General features: G+C 48.2%; 1 protein-coding gene across 1 annotated transcript; it reads left to right on the top strand.

Moving 5' to 3' along the window:
• On the top strand, nt 1–24,889 carry LOC119922195 (olfactory receptor 14K1-like). The gene is made up of 7 exons (XM_038742169.1): nt 1–159; nt 6,287–6,415; nt 6,653–6,708; nt 10,712–10,899; nt 11,055–11,223; nt 19,089–19,386; nt 24,785–24,889. Exons 1-7 carry the CDS (start codon nt 1–3, stop codon nt 24,887–24,889), a joined length of 1,104 nt encoding a protein of 367 aa, XP_038598097.1.
• Nucleotides 24,890–27,105: the final 2,216 nt, after the last annotated feature.

A 27,105-nucleotide genomic window follows, 5' to 3' on the forward strand; every position in this document is an offset into this window, starting at 1 on the left:
ATGCCGGCCTCCGAGAGCCAGGCCAAAGTATTCTCCACTTGCCTGACCCACTTCGATTTCTTCACTGTCTTCCTCTCTATGGCCATCATCTCCTATCTCAAGCCCGGGTCAGACTCCCCCTCGACCCTCGACCTGCTGGTGTCCATGTTCAACACCGTCGTGCCCCCCACCCTGAACCCCCTCATCTACAGCCTGAGAAATCGGGACATGAAGGCCGCCCTGGGGAGAGTCCTAAAGAGGAGATTCCTCCTCCCTCTTCTAGGAGGCAAAATGTCTGTTCCTTTTTGCTGAACTACCCCATTATTAATCAGGGTTCTAACCTTGGGGATATCCATATAAAGACCTGTCCAAAGAGAAATTCCAGTGTCTGTGGATTTGTCACTGTCTGGGGCAGAGGGTGATTAGGCACGTTTGACTGTAAACCCAGTGTGGGCATGGATTGTGTCTCTTAATTCTGAATGGTACTTTCCACACGCTTAGTTAAGTGGTCTGCACATAGTAATCACTCTAAATATGATTAAATGAATGAATAAATGACTGACAATTGATTGCTTGGGCAGAATCATGGCATAGTGGAATGAGCATGTGTATGACCTTGGTCCAGCCACATAACCTCTTTGGGTCTCTCTGTAAAATCGGAATTCAATATGTGCTCTCTCTTTCTCTTACAGTCTGAGCCCCTGTGGATCAGGAAACGTGTCCGATCTGATTAGTTTGATTCTATTCCAGGACTTGGCAGTCTTTTGCAAGTAAATTCTTAATGAATTCAATAATGATAATGTTGACATTTCTACCGATAATAACAGTAATTCTATGAATTTTAAGATCACTCGGTATTTATGAAAATCAGAAAATGAGAGGGTGACAAGGGAGAAGGGATGCAATCATGGAAACTGTACCCCACATTTGACTGCTTATTTCCTTGCTTTGATGCCTGTCTCTTCCTTGTAGACTGTGAGTCCGTTGTGGGCAGTGATTATGTCTATTTGTTGATGAATTGTACTTTCCAAGCGCTTAGTACAGTGCTCTGCGCACAGTAAGCACTCAATAAATACGATTGAATGAATGAATGAATGAATTTGACTGATCAGATCCTTGTCTCGAATCCATTTATTCATTCATCCACCTAACCGTCCGACTGTCCATCCGTCCATCTGTCTGTTTGTTCACCCATCTGTCTGTCCATCCATCTATCCAACCGTCCATTCACAAATACATGAATCCATAATAATAATGATGGTGATCTTTGTTAAGCTCTTAGTATGTGCCAGGCACTATACTAAGTGTTGTGGCAAATACAAGCTAATCAGGTTTTACACAGTCCCTATCACACGTGGGTGTGATAACTGACAATCAATCCATGATATTTATTGAGTCATGATTGGGTTCAGAGCACTGTTCTCAGCACTTAGGAGAATGCAATAGAGCAGAGCTGCCAGGAATGTTCCCTGCTCACAAGCTTACAGTCAAAAGGGGGAGAAAGACATTAAAAGAAATAAAGGAAAGGGGAGATACACATAAAAATATTTACAGTAGAGCAATGTAGAGAGGTGGCTGTGCAATGGAGTAAAACAATATACATGCTAGAAGGCGTATCAGTCGGTCCATGACGGGTAGAGATTGTGGACAGGTTTGTCTGCCTGAGAGTTAGCTGGGAAAAGCTCGTTGGAGGAGATGGGATCTTGTGTGGAAATTGGAACGTGGAAGGAATGTGGTCTGTCAGAAGGAGCAGCATGGTGGAGTGGACCTCGTTCTCGCCTGTCCCGCCATCGAACCCCGGCCCACGTCAACCCCCGGGCCTGGAATGCCCTCCCTCTGCCCATCCGCCAAGCTCGCTCTCTTCCTCCCTTCAAGGCCCTACTGAGAGCTCACCTCCTCCAGGAGGCCTTCCCAGACTGAGCCCCTTCCTTCCTCTCCCCCTCGTCCCCCTCTCCATCCCCCCATCTTACCACCTTCCCTTCCCCACAGCACCTGTATATATGTATATATGTCTGTACATACTTATTACTCTATGCATTTATTTATTTTACTTGTACATATCTATTCTATTTATCTTATTTTGTTAGTGTTTGGTTTTGTTCTCTGTCTCCCCCTTTTAGATTGTGAGCCCAGTGTTGGGTAGGGACTGTCTCTATATGTTGCCAACTTGTACTTCCCAAGCGCTTAGTACAGTGCTCTGCACACAGTAAGCCCTCAATAAATGCGATTGATTGATTGATTGACAAACCACGATTCGGGATGTCAGAAGGTCATAGGTCACACCCTACTTGTGGTCACACCTTGGACCTCATCCTCTCCTACCGCTGCACTATCTCCACCATCACCAACTCTGAAATCCCTCTCTCCGATCATAACCATCTCACCTGCCTCCTCACTCACACTCCTCTCCCCTGTAAATCTATATTACTACGTCACAGAGACCTCTACTCTCTCGACCCAATCCATCTTTCTGAGCACCTCACACCATACCTGGCCTCCCTCTCCTCTCTACCCAATCCTGATGATCAGATTCCTGCTCTCAACTCTACCCTCTCTACTCAGCTCGACTCCCTCACTTCCCTTTCCCTTCGCCACTCCTGTACCACTAACCCACAGCCTTGGATCACTACGACTATCTGTCTCCTTCGCTCTTATGGTCGAGCTGCTGAACGCTGCTGGCGAAAGCCTAAACACCAAGCCAACCTCGTTCACTTCAGGTTTATCCTTTCCTGCCTTAACTCTGCCCTCTCTTCTGCCAGACAAAACTATTTCTCCTCCCTTATTGACACCAATGCCCATCATCCCCGTCAGCTCTTCCGTACATTTAAATCCCTTCTCAGGCCCCCTGTTCCTCCACCTCCTCCAGCCCCCACCCCCAACGATCTGGCCTCCTACTTCATTAGTAAAATTAACTCCATCAGGTCTGAGCTCCCCAAAGTCACTCCTCCCCCTTCTCCAACACCCCGGCCCTCAACCCTCTCCGCTACTCTCCCATCCTTCCCAGCAATATCCTCAGATGTGATATCCTCCGTCCTCTCAAGTGCTACTCCGGCCACATGTGCTTCCGACCCCATTAACTCTCATCTTATTAAATCTCTCGCTCCGTCCCTCCTCCCCTCCTTAACTTCCATCTTCAACCGCTCACTCGCCACTGGTTCCTTCCCCTCTGCCTTCAAACATGCCCATGTCTCCCCCATCCTAAAAAAATCCTCACTTGTCCCCACCTCCCCTTCTAGTTATCGCCCTATCTCTCCCCTACCATTCCTTTCCAAACTCTTTGGGCGAGTCGTCTACACCCGCTGCCTCGATTTCCTCAACGCCAACTCTATCCTCCAATCTGGCTTCCGTCCCCTACATTCCACCGAACCTGCCCTCTCAAAGGTCATCAATGACCTCCGGCTTGCCATATACAACATCCCCCACTCTATCCTAACCCTCCTCGACCTCTCAGCTGCCTTCAATACTGTGGACCACCCCGTTCTCCTCAACACGCTATCCAACCTTGGCTTCACAGACTGTCCTCTCCTGGTTCTCCTTTTATCTCTCCAGCCGTTCATTCTCAGTCCCTTTTGCGGGCACCTCATCTCCCTCCCATCCCCTTACTGTAGGGGTTTCTCAAGAGTCAGTTCTTGGTCCCCTTCTGTTCTCTTTCTACACTCTCTCCCTTGGTGAACTCATTCGTTTCCACGGCTTCAACTATCATCTCTACGCTGATGACACCCAAATCTACATCTCTGCCCCTGCACTCTCTCCCTCCCTTCAGGCTCGGGTCTCCTCCTGCCTTCAAGACATCTCCATCTGAATGTCTGCCCGCCATCTAAAACTCAGTATGTCCAGGACTGAACGCCTTATCTTCCCTTCCAAAGCCTGCCCTCTCCCTGACGTTCCCCTCACTGTTGACGGCACTACCATCCTTCCCATCTCACAAACCCGTAACCTTGGTGTCATCCTCGACTCAGCTCTCTCGTTCACCCCTCACATCCAATCTAGCACCAAAACCTGCCGGTCTCACCTCCGCAACATCGCCAAGATCCGCCCTTTCCTCTCCATCCAAACCGCTACCCTGCTGGTTCAATGTCTCATCCTATCCCGACTGGATTACTGCATCAGCCTCCTCTCTGATCTCCCATCCTCCTGTCTCTCCCCACTTCAATCTCTACTTCACGCTGATGCCCGGATCATCTTTGTGTAGAAATGCTCTGGGCATGTTACTCCCCTCCTCAAAATCCTCAAGTGGCTACCAATCAACCTACGCATCAGGCAATAACTCCACACTCTCAGTTTCAAGGTTCTCCGTCACCTCGCCTCCTCCTACCTCACCTCCCTTCTTTACTTCTACAGCCCAGCCTGCACCCTCCGCTCCTCTGCCGCTAACCTCCTCACTGGCCCTCGTTCTTGCCTGGCCGGCCATCGACTCCAGGCCCACGCCCTCCCCCTGGCCTGGAATGCCCTCCCTCCACACTCCTGCTCTCTTCCTCCCTTCAAAGCCCTACTGAGAGCTCACCTCCTCCAGAAGGCCTTCCTAGACTGAGCCCCCTCCTTCCTCTCCCGCTCCTCCCCCTCCCCAAACCCCGCCCTACCTCCTTCCCCTCTCCACAGCACTTGTATATATGGTTGTACAGATTTATTACTCTATTTACTTTCCTTGTACATATTTACTATTCTATGCATTTTATTTTGTTAATATGTGTAGTTTTGTTGTCTGTCTCCCCCTTCTAGACTGTGAGCCCGCTACTGGGTAGGGACCGTCTCTATATGTTACCAACTTGTACTTCCCAAGCGCTTAGTACAGTGCTCTTCACGCAGTAGGCCCTCAATAAATACGACTGAATGAATAGGTCCTATTCCCGGCTCTGCTACCTGTCTGTTGTGACCTTGGGCATGTCACATCACTTCTCTGGGCCTTCAGTTACCTCATCTGGAAAATGGAGGATGAGACTGTGAACCCCGCGTGGGACCAACCCGATTTGCCTGTATCCACCCCAGTGCTTAGTACAGTGACTCACGCATAGTAATCACTTAGCACATACCGTAATCATTATTTATAGGTGTGGGAGTTCTAAGCTGGGGAAACAGACCGAGAGAGGGGAGAGGCATGGGACTAATCAGAGTGAGGCAGAGCTAGAAGATTTGCCAGGGATGAATTTAAAAAATATGTTGGGGAATAAAAGCTGAGGCGAATAGATGTGAAATGTAAATGAGCTATTGAATAGGCATAAAATGATAGGAAGGGATTGACTAGTTCATAATATTAAGAATAATGTTATTTGTTAAGCAGGTACTATGTGGTAAGCATTGTACTAAGTGCTGGGGTTGATACAAGTTAATCAGGCCCCTCATGGACCTCGCAGTGTGAATAGGAGGGAGAACAGGTACTGAATCTCAATTTTGCAAACGTTGGAACTGAGGCCCAGAGAGGTGAAGTGACTTGCCCAAGGTCACACAGTAGGTAAATGGCAGAGTGGGGATTAAAAGCCAGGTCTGAGCTCTTTCCACAAGGTCGCGCTGCTTCTCAAAGTATGTGGAATTGTGACTACAATCCTTGCAGATATTTGCAAATTAGAATATTAATAATAATAATAACAATAATGGCATTTGTTAAGCCCTTACTATGTGCAAAGCACTGTTCTAAGCGCTGGGGAAGATACAAGGTGATCATGTTGTCCCACGTGGGGCTCACAGTCTTAATCCTTATTTTACAGATGAGGTAACAGGCACAGAGAAGTCACGTGACTTGCCCAAGGTCACACAGCTGACAATTGGTGGAGCCTGGATTTGAACCCATAACCTCTGACTCCCAGGCCCGTGTTCTTTCCATTGAGCCACGCTGCTTCTCTTGGAACAGACACCTTGGAGTCAGGAATGGTTTTCTGTGCTGGCCTGAACAGAGGCAGATAAACTGAGGGAGATGAACACCGTGATTAGCTTGTAGCCATCCTACTACCAGGCATGTAGTAAGAACTTAACAAATACCATAGAAACCCCCCAAATCTGAGATTACCCTGCAACCCAAAGATTTTCTCCTCTTCTGTGAACTTTTCTCTGGATTACCATTCTCGTCCCTATTTGAATCTACTTCTCTTTTCTAAATGTCCTTATGCAGTCAGTGTCAATTCCCAGAAAATGACCAATATCACTGTGAAGACAGAAATCCTGCTTCTGGGATTCTCGGAAGTTCGCGAGCTGCAGCTGGTCCACACTGTACTGTTCCTCCGGGTCTACCCGGCGGCCCTGACGGGAAATTTCCTCATTGTCTCCATCACCCTCCTCGACCACACGTCCACACCCCCATGTACTTCTTCCTCAGGCACCTGTCTGTGCTCGATCTCTGCTTAATTCTGTCATCCTCCCCAAGTTCATCTACAACTCCCTGAGCAATAGTAACCCCATCTCCTTCCTCGGTTGCATCGCTCAGCTTTTTCTGTGGATCTTACCTGTGGGTTCTGAGTATTTCGTCCTCAGGATAATGTCCTACGACCGCTACGCCGCCATCTGCCTCCCTCTGCGCCACGACATCATCATGGACCGAGGGGCCTGTGGGAAGATGGACGCCGCCTCATGGCTCAGCGGAGGACTGACTGGGGTGTTGTTTTCAGCTTAGATATTCTCCATGTTCTTCTGCAGGTCCACGGTTGTCCCCCAGTTCTTCTGTGATGTCCCCACTCTGCTGAAGATCTCCTGCTCCGAGGACCATGTTGCCATGGACATGAGCATTACCACAGGGGTAGCGTTAGCTGTCGTCTGCTTCATGCTCATCATTGTCTCGTACATCCGCATTTTCTGGGCTGTGCTGAAGATGACAGCCACTGAGGACCAGGTTCATTCTGCCTGCCTCAACTCACCGTCGTCATTGCTTTTTTCTCTACCTGGTCTTTCGCCTACCTCAAACCGCCCTCGGACTCGCCCTCAACACTGGACCTGCTTGCGTCCGTGTTCTACACCGTGGTGCCCCCCGTCTTCAACCCCTTCATCTACAGCCTGAAGAACAAAGATGTGAAATCTGCCCTGGGGAGGGTCCTAAAGATTACACACTCCCAGCTCCCTCTCTGGCATAAAATGTCTGTTTCCCCTTGTCAGAGGTATTGTCCAAGGATTTGCCCAGATTTACAACCATCCCTCGGGTCTAAAGACAAAATCCCAGCAGGGAAGATTTTCCTATGTGTGCTACTGTGGCTGAGAAAGCCCCTCTTCATGTTCAGGATTTAGTGTTCTTTCCTTGATCCCTGTTAGAGTTGCATAGGAGAAATGCAAAGTACCCCTGTAGACTGTAAGCTCCATGTGGGCAGGGAACATGTCGACAAACTTTGTTATATTATACTCTCCCAAGCACTTAGTACCATGCTCTGCACATAGTAAGCACTCAATAAATACCACTGATTGATCGATTGTTTTGTACAGGGCTCCACACAGAGTAAGTGCTCAGTAAATACCACTGACGCATTGTCTGATTGATTAATTGTCTGATTAATATCACTATCCTCCTCTAGACTTGTAAGTATACTCCTCTAGACTTGTAAGCACATTGTGGGCAGGGAATGTGTCTGCCAACTCAGTTATACTGTACTCTCCCAAGTGCCTAGTACAGTGCTCTGTTCATGGAAAGTGTTCAGTAAATATCATTGATTGAGTGATCGATTGATTAATGTCTCTATCCCCCTCTAGCATGTAAGCTCACTGTGGACAGGAAACATGTCTACCAGCTCTGTATTACTGTACAATCCCAGGGATTTAGTACAGTGCTCTGCACACAGTAATCGCTCAATAAAGACCATTGATTGATTGACTGATCATTTGATTAGCTGGGTTGAGTGGGGACAGAGAAAGGGGGTATAGAAGAGGGTACCAAGACCAAAGAGACACAATTGCTATTTCCACAATTTCTGGAAGTGTGCCCCAAGTAACTCACAACAGTTCAACTGTAGCACATCAAGTTACCCTTCATCCCCATGTATGTTTTTACACTTCTCATTCTTACCTATACATAGATTACCAATTGTATATTTGGTTAGTAATGGATCTACTTCCTCATGGCATAGGTACCCCTCCCTGTAAAATCCTTACGTTCTCTCATGAGAACTGGTGTCTATTCTCTTCATTAAAATGTGAACTTTCTGAGGCCGGAATGTGCATGTCTTCCTTTTTTGAAATTCGTTAAGTGCTTAGTATGTGCCAGGCATAGTACTAAGTGCTAGAATAGATCCAAGATAATCAGTCAGTCAGTTGGTCAGTTGTATTTATTGATGCTTATTGTGTGGAGAACACTGTACTAGGTGCTTAAGAGAGTACAATGATACAATATAAAAGACGCATTACCTGTCCACAACGAGCTTCCAGGCTAGAGGGGAAAACAGACATTAATGTAAAAAAAATACTGGATATGGGTATATGTGCTATTGGACTGGATGAAAGAAGGGAGCCAATCAGGGTGACACAGAAGGGAATGGGAGAAAAGGAAATCAGGGCTTATTCAGGGAATGTGCTTTGGAGGAGCTGTGCCTTAAATAAGGCTTTGAAGGTAAGGAGAGTGATCATCCAACGGATATGAAGACGGAGGACACCCCAGCTCAGAGACAAGATGTGGGTGACAGGTCGGCAGTGAGATAGACTAAGTCGCAGTACAGTGAGTAGGTTAGCACTAGAGGAGTGAGATGTGCAGGCTGGGCTGCAGCGGTGAGGTGAAGTAGAAGGGGGCAAGCTGATTGAATGCTTTAAAACCAATGATAAGGAGTCGTGCTTGATGTGGAGGTGGATCAGAAACCACTGGAGATTCCTGAGGAGTGGGGAAACATGGCCTGAATGTTTTTGTAATAAAATGATCCGGGCAGCAGTGTGACGTATGGACTAGAATGGAGAGAGGAGACAGGGAGTTCTGCAAGGAGGCTGATGCAGTCATCAAGGTGGGACAGGATACGTGATTTGATTTATTTGGTAGCAGTTTAGATGGAGATGAAAGGAAATTGTTTTATATACTTCAACATTTAAGTACTAAGTCAATCAAATTGAAGTACAACTAAAGGGCAAGGTATATTCTTTGCAAATAAGCTTACACTTAAGCAAAGTTTTACAAGTGCTTGTTAATGCCCGAGTTCTAAAATGACAGATAGGAAAATGAAATGTAATTGGAAAATTCTCCTGGATGAGTTGGGCTTCCAAGAGGGATTTCGAAATGGGGAGAAATGAGGCTTGGCAGGTTTGAAGGAGGAAGGGCGCGCCAGGCAAGAGGAAGGGTACAATCCATGGGTTGTAGGCAGGGAAGTTCAGAACGAGACATGGTACGAAAGTCCGCGGGGATTAGAGAGTGTGAGCTGGGGTGTAGTGGGAGAAGAGAATGGGTACGTAAGAGAGAGAGAGCTTATTTAGGATGGTCCACGGTCTTGGCCTGATATACCTCCAATCTCCAGAGTTGAAACAGAGACCAATTATTAATCATGAAAACAGAATGATGACGACTCCATTGATGATGTCCTAGGAAGGAGTCCCAGAGTTGGAACCATGTGGGACTGGGCACTTATTTAGGTTGTAAGGGCTCAGACCACAGGGAGCCCACGATCCTGGCCTTCTGAGATTCCCGGACAGTAAACTGTCTCGGCCAAACTCCGGGCCCGTCCTCCCATGGGCAATCCCCCAGGAAATAACCCGGCCATCATCTGAGGGGACGGCACAGCCATCTGGAGAGCCGAGAGGGTGGGGGAGGATCCTGACAGCCCCCTCCCCTCACCCAGACCTTTCACTCATCCCCATCAGCGTCCAGGACCGACGAGGTGGAGTGAGCATCTCTCTCAGCAGAGGTCGATGCTCCCCAGCCCAGGACAAGCCCAGTGATTCCGGAGAGGAGCAGGGGAAGGTGAGGGGCAGGAAAGGGAAATTTCAATATAAGCCCTCCTGTTCTTTCTTAATAATAATGTGTGGTATTTGTTAAGTGCTTACCATGTGCCAACACCATACTCAGAGCTGGAGTACATATGATATAATCAGATTGGACACTGTCCCTGTCCCATGTGGGACTCACCATCTTAACCCCCATTTTACAGATGAGGAAACCAAGGAACAGAAAGGTTAAGTGACTTGCCCGAGGTGGCCCAGCAGGTAAGTAGCAGAGTCGGGATTAAGAGCAAGGTCCCCTAGACTCCCAGGACCATCCGATTTCCACTAGGCTATGTTGCTACTCTATGTAGAATTATGTGACCACAATCTTTGCAGATGTTTGCAAATGGAATAGACTTCAAGGAGCCAGGAATGGTTTCAGTGCTGTCCTGTACCAAGGCAGGTTGATTGGAGGAGATGAACAACTTGCTTAGTGTTTAGTACAGTATCTGGAACATAGAGAGCGTGAAAAATTACCATAAAAAATCCCGAGATTCCCTTCAACCCAAAGATAATCTTCTCTCCTGTGCACTTTTTTCTGGAATATTATTCTCATCCATATATTTTCTAAATGTCCTTAGTAAGTCAACGTCAATTCCCAGAAAATGACCAATGTCACCGTGAAGACAGAATTCCTTCTGCTGGGTTTCTCGGTGGTCCGGAAGCTGCAGCTGGTCCAGGCCGCGCCTGTTCCTCCTCCTATACATGGCGACACTGACGTGGAATCTCCTCATCGTCGCCATCACCACCCTCGACTGGTGCCTCCACACCCCCGTGTACTTCTTCCTCAGGTACCTGTCTGTTCTCGATCTCTGCCTCATATCTGTCATCGTTCCCCAGTCCATCCACATTCCCTGACTGACCGTAGATCCATTTCCTTCCTGGGCTGGGCTGCCCAGATCTTCTCGGTGGTTCAGTTTGGCGGTTCAGAGATATTCATCATCACAGCAATGCCTTACGACCGCTATGTCGCGATCCGCTGTCTCCTTGGCTATGAGCTCGTCATGAACCAAGGGGCCTGTGGGAATATGGCGGCCGCTTCCCGGCTCACCGGGAGTCTGTTTGGCGTCTTGCTTTCGGCTTCGACCTTCTCCCTGTTCTTCTGCGGGTCCCTCGTCATCCCCCAGTTCTTCTGTGACGTCCCTACTCTGCTGAAGATCACCTGCTCCGAGAAGCACATCGCCATTGACGCGACTGTAATTTTGGGGCAGCCTTAGCTGTTGTCTGCTTCATGTCCATCGTTGTCTCGTACGCATGCATATTCCGGGTCGTGCTGAGGATGCCGCCAATGGAGGGCCGGGCCAAAGCCTTCACCACCTGTGTGTCTCAGCTCGTCGTCATCACTGTTTCCTCTCTGTGGGTATATTTGTCTACAGCAAGGTGCCCTAAGGCTCCTCTTTGCTCGTGGACCTGCTGGTGTCCATGTTCTACACGGTAGTGCCCCCGGCCCTGAACCTCTTCATCTACAGCCTGAGGAAGCGGGACATGAAGGCCGACATGGGCAGGATCCTAAAAGAGTCACTCACCCAGCCTCTTCTCTGTGACCAAATGTCTCCTTCCTTGTGCAAACAATCTCACACGACCACTTAACCAAGGAATTGTTCTTGGATCTAACCAGATAGTTACAAATCATACTGGGTTCACAGAAAGCCCTGGACATTGACGAATTATCAGTCTGGGAGGGAGGCGGCTAAGAATGAAGTAGTAATGACAATCCAGTTTTAGGGAGGCATCATGGCCTAAAGGAAAGGACGCTCATTATGGGCAGGAATGTATTTAACAACTATGGTAAACTGAACTTTCCCAAGTGCTTAGAACAGTAAATACACTTTTGGGGCGGTTCTAATCCCTGCTCTGCCACTTGTCATCTGTGTGACCTTGGCCTATCCTCTTAACTTCTCTGTGCCTCAGTTACCTGATCTGTAAAATCAGGACGCCCGGGACTCCGTTCCCGAGAGGCCCGCCCGCCATCACACCGCGTGGCTCCCGCTGCTCCCGGAAGGCTCCCCTCCTCCAAGCGCCCCCATAGACGCCCGCTGCTTCCACCCCCCCCACTTAAGCGACCTTCCTTACAGTGCCCCCCATCTCCCCCTTCCCGGTCCTGTCCTGACTGAATCTCCCCCCCCCGCCCCCCACCCCGGGAAAAAGGACCTTGTTAGCACCATGTTATATTAACGACAACCTCATTCGCACCTCCTCAGCCCTCCCATGCTAGTTGGCTGTTCGCTCCTCTCCTCAGGTATCTCTGCTCCCGGACCCCCCTTAACAGGCCCACCCTACTTCAGCACATAATAGTTTGTATCTGCTATCTGTGACATCATTATCTGCCAATTTTATTATTGCCATAGCATATTGATTGTTTAACTGCGCCCTGTGATGACATCGCCTACTTATAACATTGCTACTGTTTTATTGCTTCTGCATCTCAATTGTTAACCTCCCGCTGTACTGTCACTCGCCCTGCTGACCCCAACATGAACTTTCAATTCCCTTGCTCTCAACTGCCATTCCCATTCCTCACCTTCCCCTTCCCCTGTCCCACCCAGCTTTTTCCCTCCCTCTCCCCCACCAAGACCACTCCCCCTCACCCCCTAACAAGGATCCCTCTGTACCAGCGCCAGTCCTCCACTCCTCCCTCCCGGCCCCCTCCCTCCCCTTCTCCGCGCCCCCACCCCATCCCAGGTCTCCTTTCCCATCGCTACCCCACTTCCCACTCTCCCCGCCTAGGCCCCCGCCAACTCATCCCAATCCAAACCCTCCCCACCCCTCACACCCTTCCCCCTCTCTCCCCTCCCTCGACAGCTGCTGCCAAGTGTGGCCTCTGGAACCCCCGCTCCGTTTTAAGTAAGATCCCTTTCATCCTGGACCTATTCCTTTCCAGCTCTCTACTCCTCCTCGCCCTGAAACATGGCTGTCTCCAGACGACACGGTCTCTTCTGCTGCTCTCTCCAGTGGAGGCCTCTTCTTCTCCCACTCCCCCAGACTCACCGGAAAAGGAGGAGATGTCGGTTTCCTTCTCGCCCCACAATGTCGCTTTCGCACTATCCCTCCTCCCCCTTCCCTTTCCTTCCCTTCCTTTGAAGCCCACATTACTCGCCTCTACCACCCCCTCCAGATTCTTGTAGCCGTCATCTACCACCCTCCCTGCCCCACTTCCAACTTCTTTAACGACTTTGACCCCTTCCTCACCTTCCTTCTCTCCTTCTCCATGCCCACTCTGATCCTCGGAGACTTCAATATCCACATGGATATCCCTGACGACTCCTCTGCCGCCCGCCTTCTATCTCTCCTCGACGCTGCCAACCTCTTGCTCCACCCCACCTCACCCACTCACCAACTTGGTCTACCCTCGACCTCATCATCTCCTATCGCTGCATTGTGTCCACCCTCACCAACTCTGAAATCCCTCTCTCTGATCATAATCTTCTCACCTCCCTACTCACTCACACTCCTTTCCCCTGTAAATCCGTATTACACCCTCACAGAAATTTCCGCTCTCTGGACCCCACCCATCTGTCGGAGCGCCTCACTCCCCACCTCGCCGCCCTCTCCTCTCTACCCAGTTTTGATGATCAGATTACTGCTCTCAACTCTACCCTTTCTACTCAGCTAGACTCACTCGCTCCCCTTTCCCTTCGCCGCTCTCGTACCACGAACCCACAGCCCTGGATCACTGCCACTGTCCGCCTCCTTTGCTCTTATGCTCGAGCTGCCGAACGCTGCTGGCGAAAGTCGAAACACCATGCCAACCTCGTTCACTTCAAGTTTATCCTTTCCTGCCTTAACTCAGCCCTCTCCTCTGCCAGACAAAGCTATTTCTCCTCACTTATTGACACCCATGCCCATCATCCCCGCCAGCTCTTCCGTACATTCAACTCCCTTCTCAGGCCCCCGGTTCCTCCCCCTCCTCCTTCCCTCCCCCCCTACTTCATTAACAAAATTCAATCCATCATGTCCGACTTCCCCAAAGTCACTTCCCCCCCTTCTCCAACCCCCCGGCTCTCAACACTCTCTGCTACTTTCCCATCTTTCCCAGCAGTATCCTCAGAGGAGCTCTCTTCCCTCCTCTCAAGTGCTACTTTGGCCACCTGTGCTTCTGACCCCATTCTCTCTCATCTCATGAAATCTCTCGCTCCATCCCTTCTCCCCTTCTTAACTTCCATCTTCAACCGCTCACCCTCCACTGGTTCCTTCCCCTCTGCCTTCAAACATGACCATGTCTCTCCCATCCTAAAAAAACCCTCTCTTGACCCCACCTCACCTTCTAGTTATCGCCCCATATCCCTCCTACCATTCCTTTCGAAACTCCTTGAACGAGTTGTCTACACGCGCTGCCTAGAATTCCTCAACAACAACTCTCTCCGCGACCCCCTCCAGTCGGGCTTCCGTCCCCTACATTCCACGGAAACTGCCCTCTCAAAGGTCACCAATGACCTCTTGATTGCCAAATCCAACGGCTCATACTCTGCCCTAATCCTCCTCGACCTCTCAGCTGCATTCGACACTGTAGACCACCCCCTTCTCCTCAACACGCTATCTGACCTTGGCTTCACAGACTCCGTCCTCTCCTGGTTCTCCTCTTATCTCTCCGGTCGTTCATTCTCAGTCTCTTTTGCAGGCTCCTCCTCCCCCTCCCATCCTCTTACTATGGGGGTTCCCCAAGGTTCAGTTCTTGGTCCCCTTCTGTTCTCGATCTACACGCACTCCCTTGGTGACCTCATTCGCTCCCACGGCTTCAACTTTCATCTCTTCGCTGATGACACCCAGATCTACATCTCTGCCCCTGCTTTCTCCCCCTCTCTCCAGGTTCGCATCTCCTCCTGCCTTCAGGACATCTCCATCTGGATGTCTGCCCGCAACCTAAAGCTCAACATGTCGAAGACTGAACTCCTTGTCTTCCCTCCCAAACCTTGCCCTCTCCCTGACTTTCCCATCTCTGTTGACGGCACTACCATCCTTCCCATCTCACAAGCCGGCAGCCCTGGTGTTATCCTCGACTCCGCTCTCTCATTCACCCCTCACATCCAAGCCGTCACAAAAACCTGCCGGGCTCAGCTCCGCAACATTAACAAGATCCGCCCTTTCCTCTCCATCCATACAGCTACCCTGCTCATTCAAGCTCTCATCCTATCTCGTCTGGACTACTGCATCAGCCTTCTCTCTGATCTCCCATCCTCATGTCTCTCCCCACTTCAATCCATACTTCATGCTGCTGCCCGGATTATCTTTGTCCAGAAACGCTCTGGGAATATTACTCCCCTCCTCAAATATGTCCAGTGGCTACCAATCAATCTGCCCATCAGGCAGAAACTCCTCACCCTGGGCTTCAAGGCTGTCCATCACCTCGCCCTCTCCTACCTCACCTCCCTTCTCTCCTTCTACAGCCCACCCCGCACCCTCCGCTCCTCTGCCGCTAATCTCCTCACCGTACCTCGTTCTCGCCTGTCCCGCCATCGACCCCCGGCCCACGTCATCCCCCGGGCCTGGAATGCCCTCCCTCTGCCCATCCGCCAAGCTAGCTCTCCCTTCAAGGCCCTACTGAGAGCTCACCTCCTCCAGGAGGCCTTCCCAGACTGAGCCCCTTCCTTCCTCTCCCCCTCGTCCCCCTCTCCATCCCCCCCATCTTACCGGCTTCCCTTCCCCACAGCACCTGTATATATGTATATATGTTTGTACATATTTATTACTCTATTTATTTATTTATTTATTTATTTTACTTGTACATATCTATCCTATTTATTTTATTTTGTTAGTATGTATGGTTTTGTTCTCTGTCTCCCCCTTTTAGACTGTGAGCCCACTGTTGGGTAGGGACTGTCTCTTCATGTTGCCAATTTGTACTTCCCAAGCGCTTAGTACATGTGCTCTGCACATACGAAGAGTAAGCGCTCAATAAATACGATTGATGATGATGATGATTGATTGACTGATTGACACTTGAGTTCTACTGCCAGCTCTGCTACTGGCCTGCTGAGTGACCTAGGGGTAATGACTTAATATCCTTAAATCTCTCTTCCTCTTACACTCTGAGCCCCTATGGGACACGAATTTTGTCTCTACTGATTTTTATGTTTCTACTCCAGCAAGTGGAACAATTTAGGCACACAACCTCTTAATGCATACAATAATGATATCATTATTAGCAATGACTATGAAAATATAATGATATGCTCCTTAGCATGACTCTGGGGGTGGGTATGAAAGTGGGAAAATTGGAACAGGTATGGGAGAAGGGAAGAAAGGATGGCTTCATCTCCATCTGTTTTGTCAAATCCATCCTCTCTCATCAATCCATTTTTCCTTCTTTCCATCCATCCAGTCTTCCAACCATTCATCTATTCATCCATCCATCCAGAGCATGGGCTTGGGAGTCAGAGGGCGCGGGTTCTAATCTCAGTTCCGCTACTTTTCCTCCCTGTCACCTTGGACAGGTCACTTCACTTCTGTGTGCCTCAGTTCCCTCATCTGTAAAATGGAGATTGAGATTGTGAGGATCATGCGGGACAGGGACTTTGTCCAACCTGATTACCTTATCTACTCCAGCACATAGAACAGTGCTTGGCACAGAGTTAAACGCTTAACGAAGACCATAATTATTATTATTATTATCATTATTATCAACCGTATTAATGGACCTTATCCTGAATGAAAGGCAGTGTAGTAAGATCTCAGGAAAGGTTAAAAGTGATAAAATTGCCTTGTTCCTGCTCTCCAGGAGATTATAATCTAATGGGGGAGATAGACATAAAGTAAATTGCGTAGAGGAAGAAAGACAGAAGGGAAAGATGAGAAAGAGGATGAACGCTTGATTCAAGAGTACAGTTTATTAGTCAGTATGAATAGAGCTTCAGTGGATTGGCAATCAGGACAAATCAGAAGAAGCAGCATTGCCTAATGGGTAGAGCATGGCCCTGGGATTCAAATGGACATGGGTTCTGATCCCAATTCCAACACACGTCTGCTTTGTGACCTTGGACAAGTTCACTTAACTTCTCCATACCTCAGTTCCCTTAGCTGTAAAACAGGGTTTGAGTTTTTAACCCCCTTCTAGACTGTAAGACCGTTGATGGGTAGGGACCATCTCTATATTCATTCATTCAGTCGTATTAATTGAGTGCTTACTGTGTGCAGATCCCTGTACTAAGAGCTTGGGAAGTAGAAGTCGACAACAAGTCGACAACACGGCAACAACTCTATACGTTGCCGGCTTGTACTTCCCAAGCGCTTAGTACAATACTCTGCACATAGTAAGAGCTCAATAAATTCGATTGAATGAATGAATAAATAAATATGATTGAATGAATGAATGAATGAACGGAGAACGGGGATTCTGTCCAATCTGATTTTAGCCGTCCAATCTGATTACTATACTCCAACACTTAATGTAGTGCCTGACATATAGTAAGCAATTCACAAAGGCCATAAGGAAAAGTTGCAATTGGCTGATTTACTGACAGATTGAGTGTCTCAAGTTTTGAATTAGATAAAGGTAATACCATTTACAGTGGCTAAAGACTGTCGTTGAAAACAGGAATCGTTGGGACGCTGGAATGAGGATGCCTCTGTTTCCACGGGAACCCCGAGGGCCGGCACCATCAATGATGCTGCGGGGACCAGGCCCTTGTCTCCCAGGAGACTCAGAAACCACGTGAACAAAGGGTGCGTGCCTTGTCCAGTTCACGAAGTCCCTCGGCAGGTCCCCGAGCCATCCTCTAGGGATCCCCCTCGGAGCAGCTCCTGCTTTATCTACCGGGACAGGGCGCCATCTTGAGAGCTTCTCGGAGTCTGAGGGAGAAGGGAAAGGGATCGAGAGCTCCTCTCTGTTCCTTCCTAGCTGACAGAACCCACGAGTCTGAGGGGAAAGAGGGGACAAGCCCAGCTCTGCAAAGATTAGCGACGCCCAGCCCCACGCTGCCCTGGTGAGAGTGACCGGGGATGGGTGGGATAGAGGGGCAGGGGGGACGAGGATGAGGATGGAATAGATGGGGCCAGTCTGGGTCCTATGTTGGGGCTCGGAACAAGGCTGTGGCCAATAGCGGGGGAGGTGGGCTTGTAGGAGGAGAGGTGTTTTCCAGTTCAATAACCCCGAACCATCACACACGTCTTCTCCTTCCTCCTCAAACCTCACTACCTTGCCAACAACCCGCCGGGATACGGTTCTCCAGAACTGTGTTAGCACTACGGACAGTCACTTCAGCCTTCAGTGGGTTCCAGAATCTCTTGCAGAGGGTAAATAACAAGTAGAGCTGAGAGAATGTGAGCAGCTTTGGTCAGCCACCAGCACTATCAGAAGTTCCTCCTTGTAAGAGTTATTCCCAAATTTTGGAAGGAGACAAATAGTGGGAAAGGTTGTAATCCCTGCCCTCAAGAAATTTCCAGTCTACCGGGATAGGTTGACACAATATAATTTACTATCAGTCAATCAATCTTGAATCATATTTACTGAGCGCTTACTGTGTGCATTAAGCCCTTGGGAGAGTAATAATAATGATAATAATAACAGTACTTGTAAAGCCCTTACTCTGCCCCCAAACACTGTCCTAAGCGCTGGGGTAGATACAAGTTAAGCAGCTTGGATGCAGTCGTGGTTGCACATGGGGGTCACCGTCTTAACCCCCACTTTACAGATAAGGAAACTGTGGCTCAGAGAAGTTAAATAACTTTCCCATGGTCACACAGCAGACATGAGGCAGAGCTGGAATTAGAACTCAGGTCCTTCTCACCCAGACCCATGCACTATTCACCTTATAACACCATAACAGGCATACTCCCTGCCCCTACTAGAAGGAAAAAATGAATGGAAAGATGAATATGCAATGATTGCGTGCCATTTTACAGATGAGAAAAGTGAGACCAAATGAAGTAAAACGACTTCTCCAAGATCCCACAGCAGCACAGGGACAGAGGCAGGATTAGAACCCAAGTGCTCTGACTCCCACTAAGCTATGCCTGGGAGTGTACAATAGAACAGAGTTGGTAGATGTGTATGCTGCCCTCAAGGAGCTCACAGTGAGGAAGAGAACTTCTGGGCCCTTGCTTTTTCCACTAAATGAGGATGGAAATGAGTTGAGGTCGTCATGAACCAAGGGACCTGTGGGAAGGTGGAAGCCGCTTCCTGGCTCACCGGGAGTCTGTTTGGATTCTCGGTTTCGGCTTCGACCTTCTCCCTGTTCTTTTGCTGGTCCCACGTCGTCTCCCAGTTGTTCTTTGACGTCCCCTCCCTGTTGAAGATCACCTGCTCCAAGAACCACGTCGCCATCGTTGATCACCTGCTCCCAGAACCACGTCGCCATCGTCGTGAGTGTTACTATTGGTTCCTGTTTGGGTTTTGTGTGCTTGGTCTCCATCAAGGCATCATATGCCTCCATCCTCTCCACTGTGCAGAGGATCCCTTCAGCCGATAGTTGGTCGAAAGCCTTCTCCACATGCCTGCCTCCATTTTTGGTGGTCACCGTGTTTCTCACGACATCTGCATTCGATCACGTCAAGCCACCATCAGAAACCTTCCCGACCCTGGACTTCCTGGTGTCCGTGTTCTACATCGTGGTGCCCCCCGCCCTCAACCCCTCATAAATACCATCATCATCATCTACAGCCTGACGAACCGGGACGTGATGGACACCCTGGGGAGGATCCTTGGAGGGGATGTCTTCTGTTTTGGAGATAAAATCGTCATCTTCTGACTTGAATGATGCCAGTATCGGTCAGGGACCTGATCTTCGTACCCAAGTGTGAGTTACCCAAATTTTCCCAAAGGAATCAATAAATCCATCACTAAATCATATTCATTGAGTGTTTACTGTGTGCAGATCACTGTACTAAGCGCTGATAGACACGTTCACTGTCTACCACTCAGGAGCACGTATTGTGAATCAACTGTGCCTGAGCACTGTAGTAGGTGCTTTGAAGAGAACAGTGGAAGTCGTAGGCATGATCAATCAATCAATGGTATTTATTATGACTGTGCAGAGCACTGTTCTAAGCACTTGGGAGAATACAAAGAGTTAGCAGACACAATCCCTGCCTTCAACGAGCTTACAATATAACAGGGGAAAAGCCACCAGAATTAACTATAGACAAGAAGAAGAAAGAAAAGGGGATATTTTACTGTATAAATCATAAGGTATACACAGTATGTACACTAATGCTAAGGGTGTTTGTGAATACTCAAGTTCATAAGTGATACAAGATTCTGAACAGGCAATAGATTCATTCATTCAATCATACTTATTGAGCACTTACTGTGTGCAGAGCACTGTATTAGGCGCTTGGAAAGTACAATTTAACAATAAAGAAAGTCAATCCTTGCCCACAGTGGGCTCACAGTCTAGAAGGGGGGAGACAGACAACAAAACAAGTAAATAGGTATCAATAGAAATAAAGAGAATTATAGCTATATACACAACAAAACAAGTAAACAGGCATTAAGATAAATAGAATTATAGATATGTACATATATACATAAGTGCCGGGGGTGGGGGAGAGCAAATGGAAAGAGATGGGGCGATGCAGAAGGGAAGGAGAGCTGAGGAAAAGGGGTCTTTGTGAGGAAAGGCGGGACTTGTAGTAACAAAACCTGTGGTATTTGTTAAGCCCTTACTATTTGCTAAGCACTGCAATAAGCACTGGGATAGATACAAGATAATCAGATCCCTCATACGGATCACAGTAGGAGTGAGAACGGGAATCGAATCCCCATTTTTTCAGCTGAGGGAACTGGTGCACAGAGAAGTTAAGTGACTTGTCCACGGTCACACGGCAGGTACATGGTAGAGTCGAGATTAGAAAGTGTGAGCAAAATACCAGTAGTGTAAAATAGGAAGGCAAAGGAGAGTAAGTAGGTTGGCTTGAAGAGCAGCACTGCCTAATGGATAGAGCACAAGCATGGGAGTCCAAAGGACCTGGGTTCTAATCCTGTCTCTGCCACTTGTCTTCTGTGAGACCTTGGGCAAGTCACTTCACTTCTCTGTGCCTCAGTTACCACATCTGTAAAATGGGGATTTATACTGTGAGCCCCACGTGTGACAGGGACTGTGTATAACCCAATTTGCTTGTATCAACCCGAACACTTAATATAGTGCCTGGTACATAATAAGTGCTTAAGAAATGCTACAATTATTATTATTATTATTATAACTAGGGACTAAAAAGCGTGAACTGGGGTGTAGTTGTAGAACAGAGGCACAGAAAAGTAAAGTGAATTACCCAAGTCACACAACAGACAAGTGGAGGAGATGAAATTAATAATAACAATAATAATAATAAAGGCATTTGTTAAGCACTTACTATGTGCAAAACACTGTTCTAAGCGCTAGGAACGATATAAGATGATCGGATTGTCCCACGTGGGGCTCATAGTCTACATCCCCATTTTACAGATGAGGCACCTGAGGCACAGAGAAGTTAAGTGACTTGTCCAAAGTCACGCAGCTGACAATTGGCAGAGCCGGGATTTGAACCCATGACCACTGACTCCCAAGTCCGTGGTCTTTCCATTGAGCCACGCTGCTTCTCTGTATAATGATGGTATTTGTTAAGTGCTTACTATGTGCTAAGCACTGTTCTAAGCACTGAGGTAGATACAAGTTAATCAGGTTGTTACACATGGGGCTTACAGTCTTAATCCCCATTTAAAAGATGAGGTAACTGTGGCCCAGAGAAATTAAGTAACTTGCCCAAAGTCACCCAGCTGATGAGTGGCAGAGGCAGGATTAGAACTGAAGTCCTCAGACTCCCAGGCCCATGTTCTACCTGCAAGACCATGTTCCTTCTTTGACTTTGAGAGCTCACTCCCAGCTCATTGACCTGTTGTATTGGACTCTCCCAAGCAATTAGTACAGAGCTCTGCACATAAAAAATAATTAATAAACACCCTTGATTGACTGACCGATTGATTGATTACACTTACAGTTTCTTACTGCTACCCGAAATGTAGCAACCCCGATTCCTTGTGGATGGAAGACAGTAATAGGAAACTCGTACAGTGATAAGAGATGACAATACCAAGCTTGCATCCATTTTGGTGAGAAGGCGGGGTGAAGGATGAAGTCAGTAAAGTCGAGGAGTGAGAAGCAGCATGGTCTCATGGATAGATCACGAGCCTTGGAGTCAGAGGACCTGAGTTCTAATTTCAGCTCTTCCACTTGTCTCCTCTTTGACCTTGGGCAATTCACTTCTCTTTTCTGTGCCTCTGTTCTTCTGTTCGCACTCCTACTTAGATGGTGAGCTCCAGGCGGAACAAGGACCGGGTCCAACCTAATTCACTTGTATCTACCCTAGCACTTAGAAGAGTGTTCGACACACAGTAAGTGCTTAACAAATACCATTTCCGATCCCTGAGCAGGGAGGGGAGACTGTAACAGCCATCCAGACCGTAGCTCTTGCCATACCTCCTGTCAGAAACTTCCTCCCCATTCAGTCCACTCCCCTCTGTGTCACCCTTGTGCTTGGATTTGCTCCTTTTATTCACCCTTCATTGATTCCAGAGCACTTATCCATCATTTGTTTAGTTATATTCAAGTCGATCTCCCCTTATAGGCTGTAGGCAGGGATCGGGCTTACCAACTCTGTTATATTTAATCTCCCAAGTGTGTAATTCAGTGTTCTGAACTCAATAAACCCTCAAAAAAATACGATTTATTAATTGACTGATAGATTCACCAGGCCTCTGCTCTCCCCATCTTCAAAATCCTTCTGAAATCTCATCCCATCCCACGCTGAGAGGCAGCGTGGTTTAGGGGAAAGAGCACGGGCCTGGGAGACAAAGGAAATGGGTTCTAATCCCAGCTCTGCCACTTTTCTGCTGTGTGACCTTGAGAAAGCCACTTAACGTCTCAGTGTCTCAGTTACCTCATCTGTACAATGGGGATTAAGACTGTGAGTCCCACGTGGGACAACCTGATGACCTTGTATCTACCCCAGCGCTTAGAACTGTGCTTCACATATAGTAAGCGCTTAAAAACTACCATCATCATCATCACAAAGAACGTTTCCTCGTTCATTTCTCTTCTCTACAGATCACACCTCCTAACTCCCTTTGCTTTTCTAAAGATTTCTTAAGCTTGTTATTATCAGGGAACGTGTCTGCTAATTCTGTCGTATTGTATTCTCTACCCAGTCGCTTAGTACACTGCTGTGCACATAATAAGCACTCAATGAATACCACTGATTGATTTTTACATGCCCTATTACTTAAGCACTTACGTTTCCTTCTTCCTTCTGTTTATAACTTTATTGTCTATATAACCCCTCTAGACTGAGGCGAGGGTTTATGTTTTGATAGTCTACAATTGTCTCTTAAAGATCTTAGCATAGGACTCTGCACACCTTAGGCGTTCAATAAATGCTGCAGATTGAATGATTTTTAAAATTACCTCTTCAGGGCTTTTTCACCACCTCTGCGGTCATGTATGTTTTTATAGACTCAGCTAGGAGGAGGTTGAATCCTTCAAGAGGCCAGGGAGGACGTTCTTAAGGTATTGGTAATGCACTTACTTTGTGCCAACTACTGAACTTTGTGCTGTGGTGGATACAAGTTAATACCAGACTAAGCCCCACTTTTCCTCTCCTCTGCTCCCCCTGTCCTCCTCATCACCCTGACTCGCTCCATTTGCTCTATCCCCCTCTCACCTGCTGCAGCACTTGTGTATATTTGTACCTATTTATAATTCTATTAATTTAAATTAATGATGCGTATATATCTATAGTTCAATTAATTTCCATTGATGCTGCTGATGCCTGTTTACTTGTTTTGATGCCCATCTCCCCGCTTCTAGACTGTGAGCCCGTTGTGGGCAGGGATTGTCTCTCTTTGTGGCTGAATTGTACTTTCCAAGACCTTAGTACAGTGCTCTTCACATAGTAAGCGCTCAATAAATAAGACTGAATGAATGACTAGACTCTGAGCCCACTGTTGGGTTGGGACCGTCTCCATATGTTGCCAACTTGTACTTGCCAAGCGCTTAGTACAGTGCTTTGCACACAGTAAGCACTCAATAAATACGATTGATTGATTGATCGATTGAATGAAGGAAGGAATAATCAGGTTGGGTATAGTCCTTGTCCACACGGGGCTCACAGTCTAAGTAAGGTGGACGTAGGATTTAATCCCCATTTTAGAGTTAAGGAGATTTGTGCGTAGGAGAAGTATAGTGATTTGTCCAAGGTCACCTAGCTAACATATGGCTAAATGCTGGGGAAGTTACAAGAAAATCACGTTGGATACAGTCCCTATCCTACATAGGACTCTCAGTCCCTCAGAGTGGGTAACTGAGGCACTGGGAAATAAAGTGACTTGCCCAAGGTCATAGAGCAGATGAGTGGTGAAGTCAGGGTTAGAACCCAGGTTCTCTGGCTCCCAGGCCGGGCTCTTTCCACTTGGCCAAGCCACTTCTAGTCTCCAGACACTAAATGAGCTTGCCAATCTGTCACTCCTTACCTCTGTGTTGAGGGATCTGATTCTCCATTGGTTACTCTGAGCCAAGCACATTCCCCAGTGAGACTATGAGGATATAGTCTATTTTTGATACGGTATTTGTTAAGCACTTACTTCGTGTCGAACCCTGTTCTAAGCGCTGGGATAGATACAAATTATTCATGTTGCACCCAATCCCTCTCCCATATGAGGTAAACAGTCTACACAGTAGGGAGAACCAGTATTGCATATCCATTTAACAGCTGAGGAAACTGAGGCCCAGATAAGTGAAGTGACTTGCTCAAGGCCACATGGCAAGGATTCGGGAGAGCTGGGACTCTCGTGCCCAGGTTCTTTCCACTAAATCATACTGCTTTTCCTATTCAGAAGAATATCACTCTCTCCCTGTCTCTGACTCTCTCTGGACATGGGTATACTTACGTAGAAGAAGATGCTGTTATTGCCATGGGAACATCACGGGCCAGGACTGTTGCTGCAGTTGAGAGTGCCAGGTTCTTATCTCTGCAGGACCTCAGGAACCACGTGACCAGAGGGTTCTCGCGGAACCTGGCCCACGAGGTCCATCCAAAGGGTCCCAGGTCAGTCCTCCAGGGATCTCCCTCGGATCAGTGACTGCTTTTATGTACGGGGACGGGGTCCGTCTGGAGAGCAGGTCAATATCCATGGGAGAGCACAAAGTGGCTGAGGGCTCCTGGCCGGACCTTTGTGGCTGAACGAACCCAGGAATCCTAGGAGAAAGAGGAGACCAGCCCAGTCCAGAGGAGCCCAGTACCCCCCGCCAGCCCCGGCTTCCCTGGTGAGAGTGAGCGGGGGTGGAGAGAGGCAGCATGGAACCAGAAGAATGAAGCCAGAGATGGAGTCATTCTGGGGAGATTCTCGAAGTTGGGGAACAGGTTAGAGTTCATTCATTCATTCAATCGTATTTATTGAGCGCTTACTGTGTGCAGAGCACTGTACTGAGTGCTTGGAAAGTACAATTCAGCAACAAATAGAGACAATCCCTGCCCACAACGGGCTCACAGTCTAGAAGAGGGGAGATACTAGTTCAGACCATGACTGTACCCCAAACAGGGCAGAAAGGAGGCTGATGCAGTAGTCCATTCGGGATAAAATGAGAGATTGAACCAACGAGGTAGCGGTTTGGATGGAGAGGAAAGGGCAGATCTTTGTGATGTTGTGGAGGTGAGACCGGCAGATTTTGGTGACAGATTAGATATGTGGGGTGAATGAGAGAGCGGAATCAAAGACGACACCAAGGTTGCAGAATTTCTGAGACGGGAAGGATGGAAGTGCCGTCTACAATGAAGGGAAAGTCAGGGAGAGGACAGGAATTTGGGAACGAAGATAAAGGGCTCAGTCTTGGATATGCTGAGTTTCAGATGGCGGGCAGACATCCAGATGGAGATGTTCTGAAGGCAGGAGAAGATATGAGCCTGGAGGGAGGGAGAGGGAACAGGGGTGGAGATGTAGATTCGGGTGTCATCAGAGTAGAGATGACAGTTGAAGCCGTGGGATCGAATGACTTCACCAAGGGAGTGAGTATAGATGGAGAACAGAAGGGGACCAAGAACTGACCCCTGAGGGACCCCTATAGTGAGGGATGGGAAGGGGAAGAGAAGCCCGCGAAGGAGGCTGAGAATGAACGGCCAGAGAGATAAGAGGAGAACCAGGAGAGGGCACAGCCTGTGAACCTAAGGTTGGATAGCATGTTGAGGAGAATGGGATGGTCCACAGTGTCGAAGTCAGCTGAGAGGTCGAGGAGGATTAGGATAGAGTAGAAGCCATTGGATTTGGCAAGAAGGAGGTCATTGGTGACCTTTGAGAGGGCAGTTTCGGTGGAGTGTAGGGGACGGAAGTCAGATTGGAGGGGGTCTAGGAGAAAGTTGGAGTTGAGGCATTCGAGGCAGTGAGTGTAAACGACTCGTTGTAGGAGTTTGGAAAGGAAAGGTAGGAAGGAGATAGGGCGATAACTAGAACGGGCAGTGGGATTAAGAAAGGGTTTGTTAGGATGGGAGAGACGTGGGCAGTTTGAAGGCAGAGGGGAAGGAACCAGTGGAGAGTGAGTGGTTGAAGATGGAAGTTAAGGAGAGGAGGAGGGAAGGGGTGAGAGTTTTTATACAATGAGACGGAATAGGCTCTGAAGCATAAGTGGATGGGGTGGCACTTGAGAGGAGGGAGGAGAGCTCATCTGAAGATATATGACCTTAGGTGACAACCTTAACCTCTCTGGGCCTCTCTGCAACATGGGGATTTGGTACATGCTTTCTCTTTCTCTTATATTCTGAGCCTCTTACAGTCAGGGACTTGGAGCGAATCAGTTTGTTTATACTCAGCAGTTGTTGCAGCCTTTTTATTCATTCATTCAGTTCATTCAATCGTATTTATTTAGCATAGTGTGTGCAGAGCTCTGTACTAGGAGCTTGGGAAGTACAAATCTGCAAAATATGGAGACGGTCCCTACCCAACAACGGGCTCACGGTCTAGAAGGGGAAGACAGACGAAAAACCCACAAAAAGCATGTAGATAGGTGCAGGTACCAACAGTATAAATAGAATTATAGCTATATATACATCATTAATAAAATAGAGTAATAAATACGTACAAATATATGCAAGTGTTGTGGGGAGGGGAAGGGGGAAGGGCAGAGGGAGAGAGGGGGGATGGTGAGGGAAGGAGGAGGAGATGAAAGGGGGCTCAGTCTGGGAAGGCCTCCTGCAGGAGGTGAGCTCTCAGTAGGGCTTTGAAGGAAGGAAGAGAGCTAGTTTGGCAGATGTGTGGAGGGAGGGCATTGCAGGACAGAGGTAGGACATGGGCCAGGGGTCGACAGC

Source organism: Tachyglossus aculeatus, unplaced genomic scaffold (genome assembly GCF_015852505.1).
Source record: "Tachyglossus aculeatus isolate mTacAcu1 unplaced genomic scaffold, mTacAcu1.pri scaffold_100_arrow_ctg1, whole genome shotgun sequence".
NCBI classification, from domain to species: Eukaryota; Metazoa; Chordata; class Mammalia; order Monotremata; family Tachyglossidae; genus Tachyglossus; species Tachyglossus aculeatus.

What these genes read in the sequence shown, in the direction of transcription:
- LOC119922195 (XM_038742169.1), top strand. Translation starts at nt 1, where the DNA reads ATGCCGGCCTCCGAGAGCCAGGCCAAAGTATTCTCCACTTGCCTGACC. An exon ending in TGTCCATGTTCAACACCGTC is followed by an intron (nt 160 to 6,286) that starts GTGCCCCCCACC and finishes CTTCTTCCTCAG; the next exon opens with GCACCTGTCTGTGCTCGATC. An exon ending in CGCTTCCCGGCTCACCGGGA is followed by an intron (nt 10,900 to 11,054) that starts GTCTGTTTGGCG and finishes ATTTTGGGGCAG; the next exon opens with CCTTAGCTGTTGTCTGCTTC.